Source organism: Lepisma saccharinum, chromosome 8 (genome assembly GCF_977018435.1).
Source record: "Lepisma saccharinum chromosome 8, izLepSacc3.1, whole genome shotgun sequence".
Lineage (NCBI taxonomy): Eukaryota > Metazoa > Arthropoda > Insecta > Zygentoma > Lepismatidae > Lepisma > Lepisma saccharinum.
Genome location: NC_139236.1, coordinates 33,161,016 through 33,187,661, shown reverse-complemented (window position 1 = coordinate 33,187,661; position 26,646 = coordinate 33,161,016). Strand labels below are relative to the sequence as shown.

At 36.8% G+C, this 26,646-nt stretch overlaps 1 protein-coding gene across 2 annotated transcripts in view; it reads right to left on the bottom strand.

Annotated features, from left to right (window-relative positions):
• LOC145990920 (RNA-binding protein Unr-like) overlaps positions 1–24,343 on the bottom strand; it is a 53,674-nt gene extending 29,331 nt beyond the window's left edge. The window contains exons 1-4 of one of the 2 annotated variants that reach the window (XM_083126446.1): positions 24,282–24,343; positions 16,946–17,785; positions 10,569–10,760; positions 3,718–3,917 (exon numbers count right to left, since the gene is read on the bottom strand). In XM_083126446.1, coding sequence (XP_082982572.1) covers positions 3,718–3,917; positions 10,569–10,760; positions 16,946–17,419 — 866 coding nt within the window. In that variant the 5' untranslated portion in view covers positions 17,420–17,785; positions 24,282–24,343. The remainder of the gene's footprint in view (positions 1–3,717; positions 3,918–10,568; positions 10,761–16,945; positions 17,786–24,281) is intronic. The other variant, XM_083126447.1, reaches the window with a different exon arrangement.
• Between the last annotated feature and the right edge of the window lie 2,303 nt (positions 24,344–26,646).

Genomic DNA, 26,646 nt, shown 5'->3' with positions numbered 1-26,646 from the left:
CATCTTTTATTCACCATAAACATGTGGTTCTAATGATTGCAAAATTGTAAATGTGTATTGAGGGAGGGTTTCTGTCTCAGGCTTTCCCAGTACACGGAATGCTTGGAATAGCTTAATCATTGTATCTTGCAAACGAGTATACATTTTAAACTATTTTTGCAGTTGTCAAATAAACTGTACTCCCATGCATTTTTCAGCTTGAACCTATTGAGGACTGTTGGCCCATAATGCTTACCAGCAACATGTGGGTGGCATTTAACATTTCATATCTCCAAAACTAATGAATATATTTGATCTCCTTCGAGAAAAGGTCTTCAACATTATTTTGATCTAGCTCCTATATCGGATGTATGAATGCAAATTCGCTTGAAATTTGCAAGTAATCGTGACCATCCACTCTTCGATGACATGTAACTCACATCACCAAATTTTGTGAAAGAAGTCCATAAAAAAGAATTTTACAAAAAAGCAAAAAGCTTAGCAAATCTGGTAATCATCAGCAAATTGTCACTAATCAAAAATGACAATCCTGTGTCATAGTACGAACATGTTATTACAATTCACGAATTTCATCTCCAAATCTTCAATAATAAGCTGCTAGCACTGTAAAAAAGAATACCATTGCAATAACAATAAATTTCCTGAAATTTCCATTTTCTTTTCCAAAAAAAACTTTAAGATCTTTTTAACAAAATGTGGGGCATGAGTGGAATGTCCTCAAAGAGTTGTCTCTCGATGTAATTACCTGCAAATTATAACTTGTTTGTGTTAATAGGTTCTATTCCGCCTCTTTATTACTGAAGGGAGGTGGATGAAACTTTACTGGAGTGTCACACGTGGTGATTACCTGTAAATTTCAAGTGCTATGCATCCATAGGGACAATGCCACAACCAAATTCCCTCTCTCCCAAGACTGATAACTGATTCTTTTCAGGAGCATTATAAAATATAATAATGTAAACAAATTACTTTTAAAGGTCCTGCCACCATCTACTTTAAAAGTATGTTTTGCAGATAGAGTTAGTAATCCATTTATGTTATTATTAGAATACTTATAGAAGTAATACCTCTACAAGCATCCATGTAAAATTCAGTTAAAAGAAACTAATGAAGGACTAAAATTAAACGGGCTAACTCAGTTGTTAGCATATGCAGATGATGTACTTACTACGGGATTATATAAATACAACAAAGAATGCTAAATAATTTTTAAAAGCAGCTCAAGATATAGGTTTTGAAGTAACAAAGAGAAAACTAAGTATATGCTTACAGGCCAACACAAAGTGTAATATAATAATCAAAATTTAATTACTGATCACAACTAGTTTGTAGGTCGTAAAGCTGTTGCTTTTCCTATCAAGAGCGAATGACTTCATACCTATTCAATGAGTCACCTCTGGCTATGTGGACCTCTTGTGTAAACAATAAGTTACCAACCCATGCCACCTCCCCCCTCTCCCTCCACTGTGTTTAACATCCCAATGCTTTCACTCTTTAACCACCTTATTTATTCTGTAATAGTAGAAAGCAAGATCAACATTACGTTATGGATTTGCAGTGCTCAGAAACTTATTTTCTATTATTTCAGGCCCACCAAATACCGCAGATAGGCATCCCATGTGACGGGAGGTGCATGCTTGAATTCCACCAGAATGGCACTGCTTTTGTTGGTATCACAGAACATTACATTTCAAAGTGAAAAATCGTGGGAAATGGCCACGTGGTTTTTGCTCATTCCTTCTTTACTTTTTCTAAAAAAAAATTCAAAATATGTACTTTTTCTGTGACTAATGTAACAATTAAACGAGGCATATTCATGACCCTCAAAATAGCAGTTAGCAGCACAAGATTTCTTCTATTAAGGCATTTACACACTCCATGTACATAACTATTTGGCCAGCAATACATTCTAATTATTATTTTCTTCTTCCTTATCTTTTCTTTCATCCAAAGTACCATAAACATCAGAACATTCTTTCATTTTGTGATGAGTTTATTTCAACCTCATTTCACATAAGTGTCACTATCTTGAATGAAATACTATTGCCATATTCAGAAACTGCAGGATTTAAGCTTTACAATGATATATAACATGATAGGGTTCCGTAAATATGAAAAATAAATACAAGTGTCACAAAAACTTGGAATGACCCTGTACGGTTTCATGTTGGCTGTTCGAATTAGTCCGTGCAGAATGCACACCACAGTTTTTGGGGACAAAAATTTTGGAAAAAATTGCACATTATACATGAGTAAATACAGTACTTAGGAGTAATACTAACAAATGAAAATGATATTAAAGAAGAAATAAAAAGCAGACTTAAATAAGGAAATGCATGTTACTTTTCTCTTCTCGTGTAATATCTAAGAAACTAAAAGTTAAAATATAAAGTAAAAGTAAAGTGCTCCCCTGTACTTTGCACCATGCCATGAAGGCATATAGGGGGTGTTGAAACTTGGTCCCTTACATTAAAAGAGTAACATAAATTAAGAGCATTTAAAAATAAAATCCTCAGAAAAATATTTGGAACTAAAGGGATGAGGAAACTTGTTACATAATTTAGAATTGCATAATTTGAATTCATGTCCAGATATTATTAGAATAATTAAATGAAGATGACTTAGATGGGCAGGCCATGTGGAATGAATGGGAGAGAAAAGAAGAATTTACAGGATTCTTGTTGGGAAACCTGATGGTAAGAGACTTGTAGGAAGGCCAAGACGAAGATGGAAGGTTAACGTTGAGATGGACATGAAGGAAATCTGTAAGGATGGAAAAGATTGGATTGAACTTGTCCAGGATAGGGACAGATGGAAGGCTTGTGTTGCTCCAGCCATAAATCTTCCGTTTTAAGAAGGCTAGAGAGTGAGTTAGTAAAATTCTACCTTCCATTCAACTATCTGTGCAACAATAGTTTTTCCTGTATGTACACATTGCTTGCATTGTAGAATTATTTTCTTGTAGTTTACAGTTATTATTGTGACGTTTCAGGAGTACATACGCTACCTTCATCAGACATTTATTTTTAATTTACTTTTACTGATTACGGATTTACAATTATGGATTATTTTTGTTTAAGAAATTGCTAAAGATTGTTATAACTGTATCTTTAGTCAAAATAAAAATAAATGTCTGATGAACGGAGCGTGTGTTCTCCTGAAACGTCACAACGAAAAACTGTTTTCTTATGCTTGTAATAACTGTAAACTACAAGAAAATATATCTGTGCAACGCCTTGACATATGGTTGACTGATATGAAACTCTTATTTATAATGACAAGAAGTTCATCTCTCTTTAATTTACACAAAATAATTTGAAAACAATCTACAAGTAAAAAATCTTGACACTATACAGTTTTTCACCTAAGTCAGTTTGCTACTGTGGCACAAATGATAATTGTGCAATGTCAATCATAAGAGCAATGAAAAATAGTGCAGTGTATTCAGAATTACCAATTTTTTGGTCATATTTATCTATATTTCTTTACTCCAAAGAATAATTAGTTTCCGTAACAACTTGGGAAGAAGGTGCAGTTATGGCATATCAATGTCTTATCGTCAGAAGAAAAAAGCACTGCTTATTTGGTAGTGAAATATGACAAATCTTGTTGAGTTGGAATTGCTTTAGGTGTCAATGTGGTAAACTATAGCCTCATATCCATATTACTATAGGTTAAATTTTAGCAGTGGACATGAAAAGATACTCTCATATGTACCTCTGGTTAGTAGCAATCTGGAAGCTGACTTTATCCCCGGACTGCAGAGTTACATTTCCTTCAATATCTTCTTTGCTATATGGAAGGAAGAAACATTCTCCTCGGTTCTCATAACTGATGCGACCCTGTAATTCAGGCTGCATTCCTTCATTCCTTAGTTCAGTTGTTACATTTCCTGTCACACGTTCCTCGCTCATAACCTGCAGACACACAATTGAAAAACACATGACAAGCATCACATAACACAAAGGAAGAAAACTGAAAATTAATGTCTTATCAGTACAGTGAAACAGCTCTTAACAATTTGATGTTCATTTGTTTGTGTTACATGAGATATAAAAGTGTAAGTGATGATAAACCTCCTGAATAAATGGACTTTCTTGCATTTTTAACTTGAATGGCAACATACATTAATCTCAGGAAGTTACAATGTCTGTCATTTGAATTCGTTGTGATGAGTTTGAATTTTTGTTTTAAGTCCACTTTATGCACAGAAAGGTTAATTGAGACTGGACCTACAGTTTAAAGTGGGATCCAAACCACTATGTGCCTCTACCAGGTATTGAACCAGGGATCCCTTGATTACAAGGTGGCGACGCTACACTACGCCATCGGGGAGGCATGTGTGATGAGAAATACAAAAATGCCACCAGACATCCAGAAAATATCTCTTATTTCATTTCCTTGTACAAAATAATAATAATAATTCTGTGGTGCTTGCAAAGAAAAAAATAATCGTTATGGGTGATTCACCAAGCGAGTTCAACTGAATTTCTGCAAATGATATACAGGGTGGTGCAAAAGTTACTTTACATTCTGAAAATTTCAAAATAGTTATATTTTCTGAAACATTATTTCACTTTTTTGTGAGTTCAAAATGTTTACTTCTGTGTTCACATGTAGGTGGAGTCTGTTTGAAACACTGTGATATGCACAAAGACACAGCTCGGTATTATTGTCCAAAAACTGGGAGGCATTCTCAATGCAATCCTTCAGATTTTCTAGTGCTTGCAGTTTCCTCCCACACACCAGACCCCACAGAAAAATCATTTGAATTGACCATTACGAAATATCAGGTGACTCGGCAGCTAATTGTATTGCAGACCCTCATGGGCATTTTGTCACAGCCAAACAGAAACACAGTTTGCACTTCTTGGTTTGTGTTGTTCTAGGCCACCCAAACTGAGGTGCAACCCTAAGAGATTCAAATTTGTCTCGCAGATTGTAAATAGCCATACCTGATGGTGGTTTAGAAATTAAAAGCTTTCTCCACACACACACACGTGACAACTAAAATGAACTGCTACGACCATCGTAAGTCTTTTGTTTCCTTACCAATCAGTGTGGCAGAAAAAACCAGCAAACTTCCATCATCAGTGATACCAGCCAATGGTACTAGTAAAATACTGGTGCCAAATTTTAAACGTTGCTTTCATGACATTAGTACACTTACATTTTTCTTAGTACAAAGTGACTTTTGCGGCACCCTGCACATTCTGATATTTCATGCAGAAATGGAAAGTAACAAATTAAAGGAACTATGTACAGTGTCTGTAAAAGCACCAACAGAAACATTTACTGTAGTACTTTGTAATATCGAACAACAGTTACGTGAAATTTTATGAGGAACATTCATATGGTATGATTGCAATGCAATACTTAATTTAAGGTCCCAGCCAATCTGGAACAATAGATACAGATTCTTACTAGTATGCTTGAACATTGTGACAAATATTCATATGTTTCATTGAAATTATACAGGGTGTTCGAAAAGTCTATCCCTGATTACAAACTATTTTACAAACTATTTCTCTTGTAGTCTACGGTTATTACAACATAAAAACCAGTTTTTCGTTGTGACATTTCAGGAGAACACACGTTCCCTTCATCACATTTATTTTTAGTTTGATTAAAGATACAGTTATAACAATGGTTAAAAAAAGAAAAAATAACCCATTGTTATAACTGTATTTTTAATCAAACAAAAAAAAATGTCTGATGAAGGGAGCATGTGTTCTCCTGAAACGTCACAACGAAAAACTGTTTTTATGCTTGTAATAACTGTAGACTACAAGAGAAATAGTTCTACAATGCAAGCAATGCGTACATACAAGAAAAATTCTGATACAAACTTTATTCATATCCGCTATATGTAAGGTAGAGATGTGAAACTGGTGCCAAAATATTGGACAACTAACCAAGTTTTTGGTTGATTCAGTAACGTGGCTGTGGTGTAGCAGTGTCAGTGCCCAGGAAACCGGAAATGTTCACGAATCAGGAAAAAGCTCACTGTGTCCTCTGGTATCAGGAGACCCGGTCACCAATAACAGTGCAGAGAAACAACGTATGTAAAGATGCCACCCGATGTCAAGAGCATTAAGTCGTGATATGGCAAGTTCAAGACCACAGGATCTGTTGCTGACTTACCGAGAAGTGGCCGACTATCAACCTCCGCTGAAAGGGTGGAAGCAGGGAGACAGTCTTTTGTGCGAAGTCCCAAGAAATCAGTGCGTAGGGCATCATGTGAATTACAGTTTCCAAAAAGTTCTCTTCATGATATATTACTCAAACGTTTATTGTTTGATGTTCGAAACAGTCCAGTTATAAGGGCATATTTTTCAAATTACAGGGCATATTTTGTAAAATTTTAGGTCATAAGAGCATATTTTATTTTGCATATTTTGGTGATTTTTAGGTTACAAAAATCCAAGCCCTAGTTATCACGTATTGAGGACGATAACGGCCACCTCAAATGTGTTGCTTTTTCTGACTAGGCTACCTTTCATGTCAGTGGTGTAGTGAACCGACATAACGGGCCCCTCATGAGATGCTAGAGTGTACCAGAGACAGGCCAAAGGTGAACATTTTACAATTGTTTCCGTTCCTCAGTTGCTTTAGTATCACACAGATTTTATTTTTCAACAAGATGGTGCACCGCCTCATTGGGGTCGGGCAGTTCATGCCTATCTTGATACAACTTTTCCTGGACGATGGATTCGGTCGCGATGGGCTGACAGCTTGGCCTGCATGCTCTCCTGACATAACCCCATTAGATTTTTCCTATGGGGTTATGTCAAGGACAATGTCTACATAATTGCTGTATCAGATCTTGCAACTCTGCAACAACAGATAACCACAGTCATTACATCGATCCCTCGATGGCTAATGTATGGACAGAAACTGAATATCGTCTAGATGTGCTACGTGCTACCAAGGGTGCTCACGTGGAGATTTATTGATGTGCTTCATGTTGCCCATTAAACTTGGTTAGTTTTCCAACATCTTGGCATCACTTTAACATCTCTACCTTACATATAGCAGATATGAATCAAGTTTGTAATCAGGGAAAAACTTTTCGGATACACTGTACATTGATTTACAAGAGTTCTGGTTTAAAATAGTTCCAATAATCATATCGGACTTATTAACACAAATTTAGTCTCTTGATCATTTCATGTACATGGAAAAAGCCTATAAACATGATTGAAGATTATCCAATGGACATTTAACATATATGAGCCGCAGCCTCATGAAGCGCGTGCATTTCTAACTTGCTGCGAAGGTGCATGTGTGTGTATATATATATATATATCCACAATCAGCCTCCATTCCAATCTATCATCAATTCTTCTCCTCCATCCTTTAATTTTCATTGTCCGCAAGTTTGCAGCGACGTCATCTATCCATCGAAGTCGTGGTCTGCCCTTTCTTCTTGCGTGGTGAAGCTTTTCTTTCAACATTCTTCTTGGCATCCTATCATCCCTCATTCTCTCCACATGCCCCAACCACTTTATTCTCTGGGCTTTGACAAATCTCACTATATCTTGGCCTTTTATTAAATCATCTAGCTCTGCATTATATCTTATTCTCCAGTCGTCATCTTCCCTCACAGGTCCATATATCTTTCTTAATATTCTTCTCTCAAATATTCTGAGGGCATTTTCATCTGAGAGTTTCAAAGTCCAATTATCTGATCCATAAGTGACAACTGGTCGTACCAGTGTCTTATAAATTTTAAGCTTTGTATTTCTTGCGATCAGTCTATTTCTAAACAACTGCATATTTGCAAAATATGCACGATTGCCTGCCTGTATTCTTTCCTTTATTACTTTACTCATATCATTATCACTATATACCATTGTCCCCAGATATTTAAAACAAGGAACTCCCTCAAACTTATTATCTCCAATTGTCAGATCTTGAGGTGCTCTTCTGATCTCTGAGTTAGACATTCTCATATACTTTGTCTTTTTTTTCATTTACATTGAGCCCTATTTTTATTGCTTCTCTTTCCATTTGCTCATAGATTTGCTTAAGTGTTCTTATTGTTCTAGAAATGATTGTAACATCATCTGCATATGCACATATTTGACTGGATTTTCCAAATATGGTTCCCTTTTGATCAACTACATTCATTACTTTGTGCAATGCTAGATTAAATAATACTGCCGAAAGGCCATCCCCTTGTTTCACTCCTGTATTGAATTTAAACTCTTCACTCAGTTTACTACAAACTTTCACTCGTGCCTTAGTACCACTCATAGTCATTCTTATTAGTCTTATTATTTTGTTGAGAATATTATACTCTTCAAGTACCTTAAACAGTTCATTTCGATTAACACTGTCGAAAGCCTGACTGAAGTCAACAAATAAAAAATGCAAATCCACATCATGTTCATAAAACTTTTCCATCATCTGTCTAATTATAAAAATCTGATCAGTAGTGCTTCTGCCAGGGCGAAATCCACATTGGTACTCTCCCAGTATATCTTCTGTGTAACATTTTATTCTCTCACTGATCAATCCTGACACGATCTTATAGACCACGTTAAGAAGGGTGATGCCTCTGTAATTTCCGCATATCAATTTATCACCTTTCTTATAAATTGGGCATATTATTCCAGATTTCCATTTATGTGGCATTGTTTCATTTTCCCATATCATTACAATCAATCTATGTATTGCTGCCAACAATGCGTTACCACCAAGTTTGACATTAAAGTCGCCCAATATGGTTACCATATCATACTTTTGGATCTTTCCACATGCTTGTTCCAGATTGTCATAGAACTCTTCTTTCTCATTCTCATCTTTCTCTTCTGTAGGCGCATGTGCATTTATAATTGTTATGTTTCTAAATCTAATATATACATTGTGCCTTCCAATAATTAGTGTTAAAAGGACGAAGAAAAAGAACTGAAAATTTACATCCAACTATGTTCATTACGAAGTATCATAAATGCCATCATGTGTGTAAAAATATCACAATATATTTTTTAAGCCAACAGAATCTGGCAAAGCTCCATTAGCACACCCAGAGTAACAGGTGACACAAAGTAAATTCAATATGGTGTAATAACAAAAAGTCACACTATGGATTGTATAAATGATGCTATTGTACCTGAAGTAAAGAGGTATCATATTTCAAATTAAAATGATAGACAAAGTACAACTGCATGTAATAATCGTTTCAGTTCTTTTAGTCTTCACACAAAATCACATGTAACTGCAAGATATACAATAATTTTGAAACATATTATATTAAATCCATCATAATAACTTGCCCCTAGAAGGTGGAGTATAAAATCAGTAATAACATGCAGAAACACAACATACTATACTTACATAAATTTAACATGCATATGTATTTTTATCAACTGTTATAGATATGAATATGTTTGATGGACATTAAAACATTGTCAATTAGAAATTAACGGGCTTTATAACTTTGAATTATCCAAATTTCTGCTTGTAAGAGACCCTAGCAAAAGAAGCTGTAAAGGTAATGTAATGTTTTTGAAATTTAAATGAAATCTTACCCATAATTTAAAATAGCAGCATTTGTCAAATCAGCCAATACCAAAAGCCTATGTAAAACAAGGCACAGATAAAACAGCAAGGTGAGATGAGAGTTAGCATTACAGAATCCAAGATCAGTTGAACAGGGGGACAAGTTATTTGATTTGACATTCTTTGCAAATTAGCAATAGTAATGGCCAACTTTGTTATGCAAATTTGTTGTCACTTTCATTTCCAGACTTTCAGTGTAATTTCAAGAAAATTACTCCGAAACAATGTAACTGCAATGATCAGAGAAATCTAAAACCACACTGCAGATAATGTGGCATGTAATTATAAACATTTAGAAAGCATTGTAAATCATGGTTCTCCAACACGTGAATAAAGAGAAATCCCCCCTCCCCCAGATGTTACCATTAAAAAAATAATCTGTTTTAAAAAAGATGTAAAGGCGTTGCAATTTTGGGCCTCTATACGCAAGTATTCTAATAAAATCTGCCACAATCAAAATAAGTTTCTAATGGAGTTTGTCCTGCCCAACCCTTTCTCTCTCCCATTTGAAACCAAAACCACTGAAAAAACACAAATTTTGTCAAGGTATTTCATCCCTTAAAATTGTGTCAAAGTCCCTACAAGTTTTGTGTTAGAAATAACTGTCATAAATAACTTCTATAGAGGAACCACAAGCAAAACAACCTGTGCAGACCCACGACCCCTGTGCACCGTACTCCTGCGAGGAGGGGAGGGGGAGAGTGGACCATGCTTCCTTATGGCCCAAGCTGAACAGAAGAAGGGAAAGCTGCACGGAGACTTTTCGTCCAAGGTTTTTTTCCTTGTGGTCGATCTATAGTGTAGAAAGGATTTGGAATATCTAGTTGAAAGCATAGGTTGTAAAGTCATTTCATCCTAACCATGATAATAATAAACAGTTTGTTGAGAAATTCAAGCAATGGTTCTTAAAAATAATACAGAAAGATCTACAAACTACAAAAAGAATAGACTGAATATACAAATATATACGTTTTAAGATGTAACAAAAAGGTTTCACTTACAATATTACTCACCACTTCTGGTGCAATTTTGCTTACAACACTTGCGATAGGCTTGCCATTTCTTTTATCATACGTCATTTCAAACTCAACTGGATCCCCAATTTTCAAATGTTCTTTCTTACCATTGAATTGACTGAAGTGGAAAAAAAGTCGAGCCTGTCTTTCACAACATTGAATAAAGCCATAAGAGTGCTGGAAAGAGAAGAGATTCACAAATGTATCACAGTACAACCACCACAAAATTGTACTACATTCTACTTTCAAAAACAAAGTAAACACAAAATAAAGAACAGGTGATGTTACAGCTGTTACACAAGGTTTCAAGTTAGATGCGATCAGCCTGTTGCAGTTATTTTGTTTAATATTTGTCCATTTAACAGTTTGTTTGGTTAGGAACAGGGTTCCCACACACCTGGAAATCTCAGGGAATTTGAAAAAAATACAAATCTCAGGGAAAATCTTGTAATTGATTAATGATTTCCAATGAAGCAAAACTGAGGGATTATAATATGCTCCTGTCTGTGGATAATCCAAGCTGTTGTAGCATTTCTCTTTCAGCAAGGAACTCATATCTATTTGTTTGTCTGTTTCTTGTTTTTAAATGTGATTCCAGGGCTGGTGACCAAGTGTATACCCTCATAAAGTTTGCACTTTTTAATTTAATTAACCGATTTCGATCTTTTACATGATGTAAAATATATTTCAAGATGTGGAAAACTCATAGTAAAGATAACCTGATGTCTAAAGTTAACCAGTATTCATCTGATTTCCCTTATTAGGGAGTAGTTTTAAGTTTTTCTTCCTTCTTTTTTACAAAAAGACATCTTGAACAATGCAAAACAGTTTTAAATTAATGCAAATTGGTTAGGAATTCTGACAACTTGATTCCGTTAACAAAGATTGATATTGGAATTGGTACCAAAGCTGCTTTGGAAGCTAAAGAGGTAAATGAAAAGGAGAAGCTTATTTTTTTTCACTAGCTGCAGAAGTTTTTTGCAACCAACAACAGAGGAGATTGTGGAACGTAGTACCCTTAAGTTCAGGTTGGTGAGAGCCGCTAGTTGTTTAGTTCTGAAGCAAATGACTCAGTTTCCAAAGCGATGTGCTCAGTGCATGGAAGACCTGATACAGGAACTTCTCAGGAGAAAGAGAATGAAGGCTGTAACTGGTGATAAAGTAATTTGCCAGTTTAAGACATTGTTGCACAATGTCAGTAGTGAAACTGAATTGAAAGAGAAGTTTTGTAACTTTTCAATCAAAACTGAAGCACTAGATTCTTTTTTACAGGTGTCATGAAGGGCAAGGATGACTTCCCTGAGTTATGGACACTGTTAAGTTGGTTTTGATTTTATCACATGGCAATGCATATGTGGAAAGTGGGTTTTCTGTAAATAAGCAGGTTTTAATAGAAAACTTGAAATAAGAGTCTGTTGTGGCTATTCGGCAAGTTTATGAGGCAGTGAAAGTGGTAGGAGGAGTGTCAAATGTAGAAGTAAGCAAAGATATGATCCAGAGTGTTACAGGTGCACGTATTAGATACGAAGAAGCATTGCAGAAGATGAGAAAGAAATGTGATCGATCACAAAGAAAACAAAAGGAAAGAAATGAAACGTAAAGCAAGTGAGATCCATGCTTTACAAGCCAAACAACAAAAGATGCAAGAAGAAGCAAAGGCTATTGCAGAACAATTAAAAAAACTTGAAGCTTGTGAGAAGTAAAGTTTCTTAATTTGCTGTATCAGACATTAAGTACATTTCTTGTTTTATATTTCAGTCTCGGTAACTTATTATACCTGTCTTAACTATTATTGTACGCATTACAGATTAATTGATATTGTATCCATTTATGAACATCTATGAAAAGTGTGAAAATATTTCAATTTTCTATATCAGATATGATAGAAATTGTTTCAGAGTTGTTTAAAGTTCTAGAAAACTGGTCATCTTTGTTCTTAATTACATGCAAAGAAGTGTAATTTTATTTTATTATTGAACTAGTTTTGTTATTTGCATCAGAAAACAACAGTAATAAAGAAGGTGAGGATGGTATGGCTATGAGGGGAAATGGAGGAGGCCATTGTAAAATTATAGTAGTCTTTTACTGTGCATTCAATACTCTGGAAAAAAATTGAGGATTCTGGAAAACTCAGGGAAATCTCAGGGAAAATGGATTTGGAGTTTGCATGGGAACCCTGTAGGAAACACTGCTCAGCATAGTCAATTTTAGGCCCACATAGGCTGATCAAAACTGGTCATACAGGGGTAATTTGAATAGGAATCTGAATTACTGAAATGTGCTACAACTGGGAATTGAACCCAGAGTGCTTTGATTACAGGCAACAAGTTTACCATTACACTATCTACGAAGCATTGGGCTTATTATTGAATATGAGTTTTGTATCTTGTTATAAATAACATTCTCCTGAATGAAAATCTGTACAAAAATCTGACATATGGTCAGTAATCACCACCTTTTTTTTATCCAGAAAAACAGCATTATATGTTGCTGGATGCCTGTAGGTATTCTCTGTATGGGTATATAACTTGCAGTCATATCGTTATAAATGACAAACTATGAAATTAATTATGTGTTTGAGTCACTATATAGAAAACAAAGTAATGAAGTTGCAAAACAAAAAACATATTACACCGACAACATAAATTACATGATAAATGTACTGAATTAGTTATATATTTTTTTTGAAGATCTAGATTATATTACTATTCTAAAAATACTAGATACACATTCAAGTAATTATTTTCACCCATTTTAACAGATTTATTTAAAAGAAGTTATCAGGGTTCCCACTCCTTTTCGCAAAACCAAATTCCTCAACTTTTTCCCTACATTTTGAAATAAAAAATCCATATCGTTCTACAGGGAGGTTATTTCAGTCGTTTACCACCACAGTGTCGGCTGTTCGGCGGACCCTTCATGCAACAGGTCCCGGCAAATTATCTTACAGGAAGTCCATAACAGAAACTGCTTGTTTTGTAATTTTTCCACTTTTCACAATTAGTTACAATTACAATTGAAATAAGCTCGTACCTTGTCGGAAGGATGCTGGAAAAGGTGGTCTCCCAAATACAAATATTTCTGGCACCTTATTTCTGATATCTAATCTTAGATTAGACATCACTACTTTATCCTCAGTTGTCGCGGGAGTGCCGGCAGCTTATCGGGGGTCGGGGGAGTTGTCATCTGCGAGAGGGCGCTTCATACTGCACCTGTCGGCAGTGATGCCAACCGTAGGGGCATGTCCCTATGCATAGGGACTTTTCCCTATATTTCGCCTGTGTAGGGACATAGGGACAGATTTTGCCAAATGAGGGAAAACGTAGGGACTTTTTTCAATCTTGGAAAATAACATTTTATTGTGCAAAGCTTACTCGCCAGTCAGTTGCACTTTCTTCGTGCTCGGTTTGGAATGAATAGATTAGTTTATCTGGATACTTTAGCGAGGAGGAGAAAAAAGAACTAACTAACAAATCTCCATCAGAATTTTGGAACATGTTATCGGTTACGAAGAACTTTCAAGGCAAGTTCTTTTTTGAAAACATTTCCACTCTCGCGAAAATAGTGCTAACATTGTCACATTCTAACGTGGAAACGGAAATAATATTTTCAATGTTAAGTGATACAAAAACAAAAAAGATAAATAAAATGGGATCAGAATTGTTAAAGACTGCAGGAAATACAGCATATATCACCAACCAACATCTATCTCTTCACAGCAGCAGCATGTATAACTTCAAATAACATAATCAACAGTAAACGACTCAACATTATTCATTAGGGGTGTGCGGGATCCCAAAAAGTCAGGACCGGGATCGGGAAAAAAATTCCCATCCCGACCCCGACTTTGGGAAATGACTTCCTGACTTTTCGGGATCCCGAGCAGTCAGGAAATACCGAATGGTCACTTTAAAGTCGTTAATTCTCAACGTTGTCTGCATTGTAAGTTTCTGGAACTTATCGGAAATTTGTAAGTCTTTATTCTAGAAATGCAAAAACGATCACTTAAAGTGAAAATGACGTGTAGATTCGAGATTTCCCGAGCTTCGGGAAATTTCGAATATTTCCCGTTCCGAAAATTTTCCGACTTGGTCGGGAAAATGCAAATTTTTTCGTCGGGATTTAAAAAAACTCCCATCCCGATCCAAAAAATTCTGTCCCGCACACCCCTATTATTCATTAAGGCAAGAATTTACAATACAGGACCATTCTGTAATTTCTATGCTACGTCTTATACTCACGAAATAATTAATCGTGATGATTTATCTCAAGCTAACATGTTGGAGTGAGGTGAAAAAATTGTTCATTAACGTGTAGAAGTTGTAAAATAAGCTTTTCAATTCTCGCAATGATTCTCCATATACAAGTATGGTAACCATATTTGTTGATATGAACAATTGACGTTCGGAATTAGTTACGCTGTCTACAGCATTGCCACACTGTTGATTTCATACTTGGAGAGCATGGATCGTGTAAGAATGGCTGAAGAGAACAGTAAAAAAGTTGTTAATGTTGTACAGATTGTTAGGTGGAGTGTGTAGGAGGATGGCCGTGGGCTAATTAATAAACTTATGGATTTCATTATATTGCCCAAAGCTGTTTACATGTGACAGCGACAATCACAATGTAGAAGAACATGTGGAGTGTGGACTGATTAGATTACAGGTAAGTTTGACAACAGTGCATCGGCCGTAAAATTGCAGGATACGAAAATGGCATCTTCGATGATAAACGTTTGCCGTTAAAGTGCTACGAAAATAAGATTTCTTTATCGGTTCGTAATCACAATTACCGAAAAACCATTCAGGACTAGCCCCACTGACCATTCTCGATAAGGTTTAGGTTAAGTTAGGTTAGGCAAGGCAAACATAGTTAAAATTTGGGCTCGAAAAAAACATGCAAGGGTAGCCCCACAAAACATTGACGGATAGCCCCACGAACCATTCAGGTAAGGTTAGGTTACATTAGGATAGGCAAACATAGTTAAAAATTGGGGTCGTAGTAATATCAGGAATGTATATTTAGTTTTTTAAGTATTGGAAACACAAAATCTTCTGCTAAATAATGAGCAATCGTGCCAATCACGGACCAGTCAATTTCACTTATTTTGCAATTTCTACACGTGACCTCCAAATTCTAACTTCAAATTCGTGATTACGAGGCCTCAATTAGTGAGTATGCGAAATATTACAAAAATCGGGGAGAGGTCCTGTATTGTAAATTCGCTCCTTCATTAATTGTGGAAGCACCGAGCAGAAAGATTTAGTAAGTAAATGTGTATATTTTATCTTGTCTTGCATGCTCATGAGGTGTTGTTTTTTTTAGTCACTTTACTTGCCGGAAAATGGTTAGCAACACTGTCGCCTACCAGACGTAGTGAGTCTACGCTCATTCATGTTCACTTCTGTTTGCGTTTATCAGTACGCGTGTTGTTTATACTGTGTTATTGAGTTTGTGTGCTAGTGCTTTATTGGTGTTGTCATTCATTCATTAGTTATTCCGCTAAACAAATATAGTCTTGAACAAAGAGTTTTTATGTACGATAATTACGTGAAAACGAATTCTTGCAGAAATGTCTAAACCAAGAGTAGATGTCAGAAATAAGGTGCCAGAAATATCTGTATTTGGGAGGACACCTTTTCCAACATCCTTGCGACAAGGTACGTGCTTATTTCAATTGTGATTTTAACTGTAATTGTGAAAAGTGGAAACATTACCAAACAAGCTGTTTCTGTTACGGACTTCCTGAACGCAATTTGCCGGGACCTGTTGCATGAAGAGGCTGCCGAACGGCCGACACTCTGGTGGTAAACGACTGAAATAACCTCCCTGTATATAACTATACCATACCAATAAATTTTACACTGTTACATTAATAATGTTCATTCAACATTAGTGACATGTTGCCACGGTGACTCAGTTGGTAAATGCTAAATGTCCCGGGTTCGATCCCCGGCCGGTTCAAATCCAGGAACTTTTCTAACGTTTGAAGCGGGCCCCGGCACCCACCCAGCATCGAATGAAATGCGTACCTGGGGGAAACCCTGGGAGGTAAAGGTGGTCAGGGGCATGATGCTGATCACATTACCCCCACTCACGACAGGATCAAGAAAGTGTGGGGCGTTACCCCCACACACACACCTATATGCCTTCATGGCATGGTACTAAGCACAGGGGAGTACTTTACCTTTTTTTTACAACATTAGTGAAATTAATATTAAAATATAAGAACACTTTTACATGAAAAAATCTCCTAGTAAGAAGGCTAGAAAAAGTGCTTTAGAAAAACACGGAAATGAACAAAATTCCAGACTTTTAAACTAATAAACTGATATTTGAGATAAGAACTAATGCATACTCACCAATAATTTCTCAATAATTCCAGTCTCCCTGATTCCTTGGTTTCCAAGGGATGAATCACTATATCCAGAGCCACTGGAGCTGCTATAGGAATTGCCATTACTGTTACTATTGGATGATATGGTATCTACGTTGAACATATTACTACTAGTATTATTACTGGTGCTGCTGTTGGTGTTACCGCTGGTTTCTGTTCCGGTGAAAGTACCAATTGGGAATCTACTACTTCTGGAGGAACTGGATGGTGAATATGAACCGTAGGTGGAAGGATAGTGGTTTGACTTCCCAGCATTGAACACATTATTTGATGAATCCTTTTGTTGAAAGAGATTGAGACTTGTTCCGTTTGGTGGGTTCCGAAAGCTTCCGATGTTCACTGAGGAAGTGGTTGGGATCAGAGACTTAAAGTCAAGTATTGCAGTGTCCGTGCTCATGAGTGACGGCTGGAAATTTCTCCACTGAGGATTAGCGGACATGATGTCGATTTTAAACTTAGATTTCTACGTAACGCTTAAAACAAGATTATCACAGAATGGATCTTTGTAAATTTATGATTGGAACATGAACTTACAAGTTGTTCAACATTATTTTCGTGTGCATATGTTTCAATGTAAGTTCATCAATGCGATTCTTATTTTCTTAATGATTTCAAATTTAGATTATTTACAAAGCAAATAGGTTTTCCATAGAAAGACTTAAGAACTCACGACGAACACAGAGATCTTAGATGAAATAAAGATGACAAAAATCCTCAGATGTCTTCAATGCGTGCTGGGTGCTGATTGTGTCTGATTTTGTAATTGATTGTTGCTTCAAGTTTCCTACACTAATTGTTACACAAGCTGAAAAGAAAGGAGAAAAGTATATTTTAAATGCATACAATTCATTATGCATGCATGTCATACACAAACACAACTCCATTTCAATTATTCATAATTTTGTGAAATTGACCTGTTAATTCCCACTTAAAACAAAGGGCAATGCACATTTTTTTAAAGAGATGACATCAGGCTTTGACCTTTAGGCGTTATTTAATGACTAATGTATCTAGTCTCGCCATAAATACTGTTACAACATAAATAATGAAGAACTGAGCAGTGATTAAATATATATTAATGTAACTCTACATGGCACTTATATGAAGTATTGACCACACTTAGCACCAATCAGTTTTCAAAATGGCCATCTTTGACACGCACACAGGCTCGAAGTCGCCCAGGCCCCTCATCTATTGCAGCATGCATGATGTCCACTGGAAAATCAGTCACTGCTGCTACCAAGGAATGCTTCAAACTGGTAATTGTGGGGTGCCTCTTCTTGCAGACAATGCTCTCAAGCACTGACAACAATTTGTAGTCCAATGGGTTGAGGTTGGGGCTGCTAGAAGGCCAGTGTGCAGGTGAAATGAAATCAGGCATGTCATGCTCGAGCCACTGTTGTGTTGATTATGCCTTGTGGGTTGGAGCAGAATCTTGCTGGAAACTCCACTGTTGGTTTGCAAACAATTTGGTGCTTATATCTTTGACAATGGGCTCCAGGACTTTGTTTGCATATGTTACTGCATTGTTTTAACCCACTTTTCACAAAAAAATGCAGCTGGGTGGCATCAGAATAACTCACCCCCAGCAAATCACTGAGGAGGGATGATGGCCCCTCTGAATTCTGGGAACTTTTTGACGGGCCTCCTACGAGCTAGTGGCATACATCAGATCATTTTGGCGGTTGAAGCTCTCTTCAATCGTGAAGATTTTCTCATCGGTGAAAAGAATGCTCTGATGTCCATTCTAGTTGTAACGCTGCAGGAGGCATCTGCATTTCACCACCCTCTGCTGCTTCAGTTGTACGTCAAGGTAATGTCCGGTAGATCGGCGATATGTTTTAAATCCAAGGTCCTCACGAAGTAGCCTGGACATAGATCTCTTCGATACGTTCATCTCACGAGCCATCACTGCCTGCTTCCGAACTGGATTTCGGCAAACACGTGCCGCCAGTGCCTTCTGGGGTTAACACAGTGCGAGGATGGCCTTGTCACGGACGATCCTTAACAAACCCGGTCTGGAAAATTTCACTGGCTGATTTCCCAACTTTGTGTAATGCTATCACAGTGACACGGTTTTCGTAATCTTCCCATTCCATGTTGACAGCTGCAGGTACGTGCTTGCTCTTTCACAGACACACTCACAATGACTCAGGGTGGAAGCCAGCACATAGGTGGCGCTCTATTGTTTACACTTGTTGGATGGTGTCAGACGTTTGTAACAGTATTTATGGCAAGACAAGGTATAGTATTCTCATCTTATTATCTCAACTCCATGGTAACGCAGCCCTTTATCTTTCTGAATATAAAAGTTTGTTGGGTTTTATAGTGAGTAGTAAATTTTACAGGTATCCTTGATGCTCCATACCCCTGCTAGAAAGTGGATAACTTTGCATGGTTTATGAACATATTTCTGAACATTCGTGTTGTTTATTAACATATTCTGTTGTTTTTAGCTTATGGAGATGTGTTATAGTGAAGAAATGAGTGCTCTCATGTCGTACTCTTTATTACATTGTTGCCAACTCATATGGTAAAGCCGGACCCTGTGGCCGAGTGGTTAGCACATCGCGCTGCGATGCCAAGGGTCCCGGGTTAGAATCACGCTTGGACCTGGTTGTTTGTGAATCTCCATTCATCAATTTCATCATTTCATCACTCATCCCCTTCTTCACAAATTAGCCAAGATGCACAAAATGCAAAGTAAAATAAACTAAATCAATCAATCCATATGGTAAATTGTGCATTGTCTATAAACTGTTATTAGCTTTCTGCATCATGGCTTAGAGAAGAACAGGAAGTGTATTAAAGCAAGTTGAATGAGTTATGTTTCACTTTATGTTATAAAAGGGATTATTATATCTGTGCCTGCAGGTGACAGTACTGATCTAACATCAGTTACATTGCTGCAGTGCAAATTCTGCTTGGTGGGTGATTCCGTTATCATTTGTGCAAGGGGATCTTGTACGTGAGCATGATTGCAATGCAGCATTATTTGTAATTTTAAATTTTTTAAAGCTCATAAAATTTCAACATTTCATTACCCCTTATTTTGACTTGATATGCATGCACACAATGTTATTTAATTAAAAAGCTCAAAGGAAAGTGCTCTGAGATGTGTGTGTCTAGTGCATCGTTCAGGTGAAACCTGCAAACCACATATAAGAAAAATGCATACTTTAAGGGATGTTATGTGTTTCTTATTGATTATTATTTTCCTTTATATATAATTGGTTATGTGGTTGTGTAGGAGTGCTATGTTTGGTGGCCTAAAGGTTCAACTGGACCTTTGGCAGCAATCTGGCTGATTTTTTTCAAATTTTCCTATCCACTTAAGAAACCGCTTTGCTATTCCAAAATCTTAAATATTACATCTGCTTAGAATTCCTTCTATACAATACTATTCATTGTTAGCCATTGTACAATGCAATAGATGTCGTCAGTTACTGGCTACATATTACTTGCAATTGTATATATGTAAATATATAATTACATGTATAGAGGGGGATTATATGGAACAACAATATGATATAGATAATATGAGAGTATATGTGTATATAAAGTAAGAGTATGAGACATAGGACAATTATAATATTAGTGATGATGAAATAATATAAATCTGGCAATATACATAAAACAGGAAATAAACAATACAATACATTCTAGAATATTAAATCATTTTGGGATGGATTTCAAATAGTTCTAGTTTGTAGAAAACTTTTATCATTTAACCAAAGTTGAAGTACACTTTTATTTTTTTTTTTAAGACACACACTGTGAGCAGCTTCTGGTAACATGTTTTATAAGTTAATTCCTAAATACTTGTAACTATTATGTGTGTTCAATAAGCATTTCTAAAAAAAAAAAAAAAATTGTTTACTTACATAATGTGAGTATACTCAATTTATAAAAGCGACATTTCGGGGGCCATACTTCCCCCTTTTTCAGGCTTTTTCTTGGCATGGAGTACTGATACATGCCAAGAAAAAGCCTGAAGAAGGGGGCAGTACGGCCCCCAAAACGTCGCTTTTATAAATTAAGTATACTCACATTACATACTCACATAGCCAAATGTGAGTAATTCGCACAAGTGCAAATATGACTATTATGTGTTTTACTTAATCTGGTTGATGGTGTGTCGAGCTTGTAACAGAATCTTGTCTTGTGTCTGTGCACAGTGTGTCTTGACTTATAATTATGTACATTTTATTTTGTATACACTGATCATTGACATGAATTTTCGTGTAGTTTGCTTTCACGATTACATAAGTTTATTAAACTCACTTTTTGAGTGCAAAGTATTCTGGGATATGAGTTTGTTTGTTTGTTATTTGTATGACCATTATTTTGGAGTCAAATATGACCATTATTTTGGAGTCAAATGCAAAAAACACTCAACAAACCAAGGATAAACATAATTGTATTTTTCTTTTTAAATTTGATATATACTCATGAAGGTTGAAATTGCAGTTCCTCAGACTGTGACAGCAGTTCCTATTTGATTGATTGATTGATATGTTGTTTTAAGTCCACTTTATGCACAGTAAGGCTAATCAGGACTGGACCTACAGTTTAAAGTGGGATCCGAACCACTTGTGCCTCCACCGGAATGTGCCTTCACGGAACATTTCTTAAGGTGTATTGACGTTTTCCTGATGAAAGTATTTGAAATTTTTCACATTACGAGTGCTTCTTTCTTGTAGTCTTTTCACTTGCCCAAGACACTTGCGCGTACACCTTCCTACATAATCGCACGTCTTGTTTTTTGTCAATTTTCATTCATTATGCAGTGTTTAAACCTTCGGAACCCAAGAAATACCCGTGAACAAAGCTCATCTGATCGCATTGTTTTACGAAGAAAATTGTAATGTTTCTTGGCACCATCCATGAATGGTTTTTGGGGCTTTCCATTCCAGAATCGGTGGGAAATTTAAACTAAAAAATTATTTCTGTTTAAAATTTTTGAGTCCAAATTTCACACCGATTCCAGGCTCCGCCCCTGGAGTAATTGACCTAGGGCTGTCCCTGTTAAAGGTATGTTAGAAATTGGCCGGTGTCACCTGCCCCCAAATGAGCCCCAAACTTTTAAATTTGAAGAAATCAGTTTCCAGGATACGGAAAACTTACTTGAATTTCACCACGCATCCACGACACATCATATTAGGCATATGCCCACAGCCCATTCCTTCTAACGAGTAGCTTACATTCACTGCCACATTTACGACATTCCTTTCCTTTCTTCACGATCCCCGGTTCAATTAAATTAAAAAATCCACTGGATCTTCCACATCCGGTACAAATTTCACCATGCATCCACGACACGTCAAATTTCTAACTTTCGTTGCAAACACAGACAGTTCGAAACACTGGATACCCAATGAATATGAACAAAACACAATCACGACATGTGATGATGTACGAAGGTGTACGCGCCAAAGGCTATTATCCGTCAGAGAATTAATTTTCAACAAGAACATGAATTTCCAGTATGAAACATTCCCACATCCCACAAAACACCTTCCAGATGTTAGACAAGGTAACACTTTACTATACCGGAGACGGATTTCTTCAAATTTACAGGAAAAGTACTTATGCAAATCATTTTCTGTAGCGTTGTTGATGTTCGGGAATGTAGTTTTGATCCATTTTACGGCGAAAGCATGTGGTTTTCTACGAAAATCTATTTCTGATGTGCTATTGCTGCTGCCGCCATTTGCTTTCTGCACGAGAGCATAATACGCTCTCGTATTGTCCGTATATGCTAAATTGAACAAAAGGAATGCTAATGGAACCTAACCTAACAGGCCTAACCTAACCTAGTAGGCATACCTCGTCCCCGTGATTGTTCGTGGGGCTATCGTGAATTTTTGGGCTAACATTAATGGTTTTTGGGGCTGCCCGTGGAAGGTTTGTGGGAAATAAGGAACAACAGTAAGTACTCGTTATTGTAAGAAATAGACATTATTTTCGTTTGAAATACATTATTTCACCTAAAGAAATGTTCCGCAATGCAGAATAGTACGTTAGCAATGTAAAGAATTGCAAAATAAATCATTGATAGGTGTCTCCAGTATAGTAAAGTAGTACCAATGCTACAGGAAGTTATTATCGTAAGTAGTTTCTTTTGTAAAAATGAAGAAACCTGTCTGATGTAAATTAGTACCGCAGATACATATAAACCAGATTGACATTCAGCACTGTAATTCTACCCTAAAAATGACACACATTAGTTCTCAAAAGCTTGGAAACTTTTCCAGAAAAGACCTGGTCGATAGCCTTAGAGAATTTATTCATCAGTGTTCTTGTCGTTTGACACAGAATCCACCCATTTTCTTATGTAACTACAACATTTCTTTCTATGCAGCCTCTGGGTCTAGAGGGAAGTTCACATAAAAAAATCTTACCAAATGTCTCAAGACATTTAAAAGTGTTACAATGTTACATGAGAACAACTTGGGTATCGGTGGGAATGAGTGAGAGTATCAGCATTGGTATTGCTTCAAAGTGGTATTGGCTCAGCCCTACTATTTATTTCATTGTTAACTAAATTTTGGTGTTTTATTATTTACATTGCTGGGGGATCTCATTCTTGTAGACTTAAATATTAAGTCTTTGGTGGTGTCACCAAAGTACAAAGTAGAATTACAACTTATTGCTGAAAGTTAAACCAAATCTAAATCAATTTTCTCTTTGATTGACAGAATTATGCATAGCTTCCAGATACTATATAAATTAAATCGATGTGAGAATGCATTATGTATATATGAATGTAAATGTGTGTGTGTGTAAACAAACTGGAGAGTAGCATTGTTCACAATTGTTTTGTTTTGTTTTTCAACATCTTTATTATTTTAGGTATGATAGTATACCATTCGATAAACGAAAAAGTGACCACACAATTCATAGTCCATACAACTTCATTTTAATTTGTGCCTTCATGGGGCATTAACCGAATTTCCGTATATATCCATCCAATGGGACACCATTGAGAAAACTCACTTGCGAATTCAAACTCTTGAAGAAATTAATTTTCTAATAATTCACACCAAATATATACAACATTCAGCGTCGCTTCATAATTTTGTTCTCCAAAATTTCTCGAAGTTGCACAAAAACATTGCAGTCTCTGTTGTACCGTTATGGAGCAAGACTACTAAATAGGCTTACAATGCATAATATGCACCATAATGGCATGAAAAATATATTCACATGGGCTGCGTGAATTACAGTATTAGTTATGGTCCGCCTTCTAACAAGCATAGTCCATTTTCCTACCAAAAATAATACAAAAGGAAACTTACCACGACACAGCACAGCACTGACGACATGCCGCCATGTTGAATGTCAGCACCAATCCAGCATCCAGCGTCTCGAACCCAGAAACCATGTAGTGATCACTTCGTTCCGATTGGTAAAGAATAATCCCACACTGACTCACACACAGTCACACAAGCGCACATAACACAACTCACATAAAGTCACACATACACACACGTTGAACAAAACCAAGGCATGAACAGGTAGTATGATGACGGAAGTTTTGCCTTGCCGTACGATGAACTTTACATATAGCCGGAGGCTTTCTCCGGAACGTTAAGAACACAGATTAAACATACAAATATTTGCAATAAGTTTGATACCTTGCTTTCATATATTCTTGTAATGAAAAGAATAAAATGCCACAATATAAACAAGTTGGAGCTCAGTTTGCGGTACGTAATATCCAGCCTTGTTGGTTGCCCCTGCTGTCGGGAAGATCCTGACTCCTGACCGTCGTGACTGCCGACATGGAGATCGAATCGAAAACATTTCAGATGTTCCTTCCTACAAAACAGTCTTTCAATCAGCGCGTACCAAGGGATAGCCAGAACGTGGTAAGGACCACCTCAGTGAATATGACCGAGATCAACAATGTGTGCAGCCGTCCTTTCAGTTTCAGACCGAGCCTCCCCTATGGCGCAGTAGTAGCTATGGTAGTACATCGTAGCCTTGTAATCAAGGGGTCCCCGGGTTCGATACCCGGTGGTACATAGTGGTTCGGATCACACTTTGAACTGTAGGTCCAGTACCGATTAGCCTTTCTGTGCATAAAGTGGACTTAAAACAATAACTCAACAATCAACAACAGTTTCAGACTGAGGCGGCAAGCGACACAAACGAGCCCTTAGTGATGCTAATGAATGCAACCTTCCGAAACGAAACGACACGACAAGCCGCACGTGGGAGTCAGATGGGGCACTTGACGCCTGAGATAGTGAAAGAGTAGTGATATTTTATTACAAATAATATTGTTTTCTGTGATTTACAAGCAGTAATTTACAGCAATTAACTGCTATGTCCAGCAAAATAGCGAGAGAACTTTTCACCAGAGACTGATTGATTTGGTTTATTTTACCACACAGACATTTTACTTCGCTTTTCTGCCACTTTTGGCTAATCGCGAAGAGAAGGTTGAGTAGTGTTGCTAACGAAACGACGGGACAGTCTTTTTGAAATTCGAGATGGGACATCTGTCGTCTATAAATGTTATCGCCTACTTCACTTAATAAGTGAAATGTGATATATTATCGTTGTGTTCAAAATCATCTTTATTTAACTGTAGCACAAAAATAGAAAAGGATATTCATTAATAAAAAAAAAAAAAAAGCTGAATGGGGCCTGATGTTTCAGAGCATGAAGCACTCATTGCTTGCACCCAGGGGTGCCCACAGGGGGATTTCATGACGCGCATGCGTGATGGAATTTTTTTTGGGGGGGGGCAAAATTTTATACCAATTATACTATATATCTTCACACAAAAATGGAGGGGATCGTTTCGTTTGATTGACTTGTTATTGATTTTTAGTTATGGTTTATGTACAGTTTCTCTACCTAAATGACTTGATTTGACTACTAAGCCAGAGATCAAGGGTTCGAATCTCGGCTTGGCCATAGGTGTTCTTTGTGTTTGTCCCTTCATCAATTTTATCGTATCATCTTCGCGAATAGCCAAAAGTGGCGGAAAAGCGGATTGGAACAACCTTAATTGCGAAGATGATACGATAAAATTTAATGAAGGGACAAACGAAAATAACATCTATGCCCAGGTCGGGGTTCGAACCCGGAACTCCTGGTGTCGTAGCGCACTGTGATAACCACTTCACCACGGTTGGTTGATTTGTAAGTCGATTTGGTGTTTTAAGTCCACTTTATGCATAGAAAGACTAATCGGAACTGAACCTACAGTTTAAAGTGGGATCCGAACCAATATGTGCCTCCATCGGGTACCGATCCGGGACCACTTGCACTCACCCACGGAGGTCGGCCGACAACAAAGCTGAGTGGAAATTCATAGGTATCGGTAAAGCAAACTGCATTTTTCCCCAGTGGTAATTTTCAATTGGATTTTTGAAACATCATCTTTGTATACGATTAACGTTTTTTCCAAATATTGCTAGATTTCCCTAATTTCTCCATCCCACGATCTCGTTACTAAAGGATCAAGCCTGGCGTGTGCATGACTGTTCCTATGTATCCACCCTTCACCTGTTTAATTTAATCAACGTTCATCGTCATGGCAGAAGGTAGGTAAAGTGATGGAAGAGCAACGCTTTAAAAAAAATCCCTCCCATTGCATCTGCAGGGCACTGTGAAATCAAGAGTCTAGAGTTCTCTGTTTACGATTGT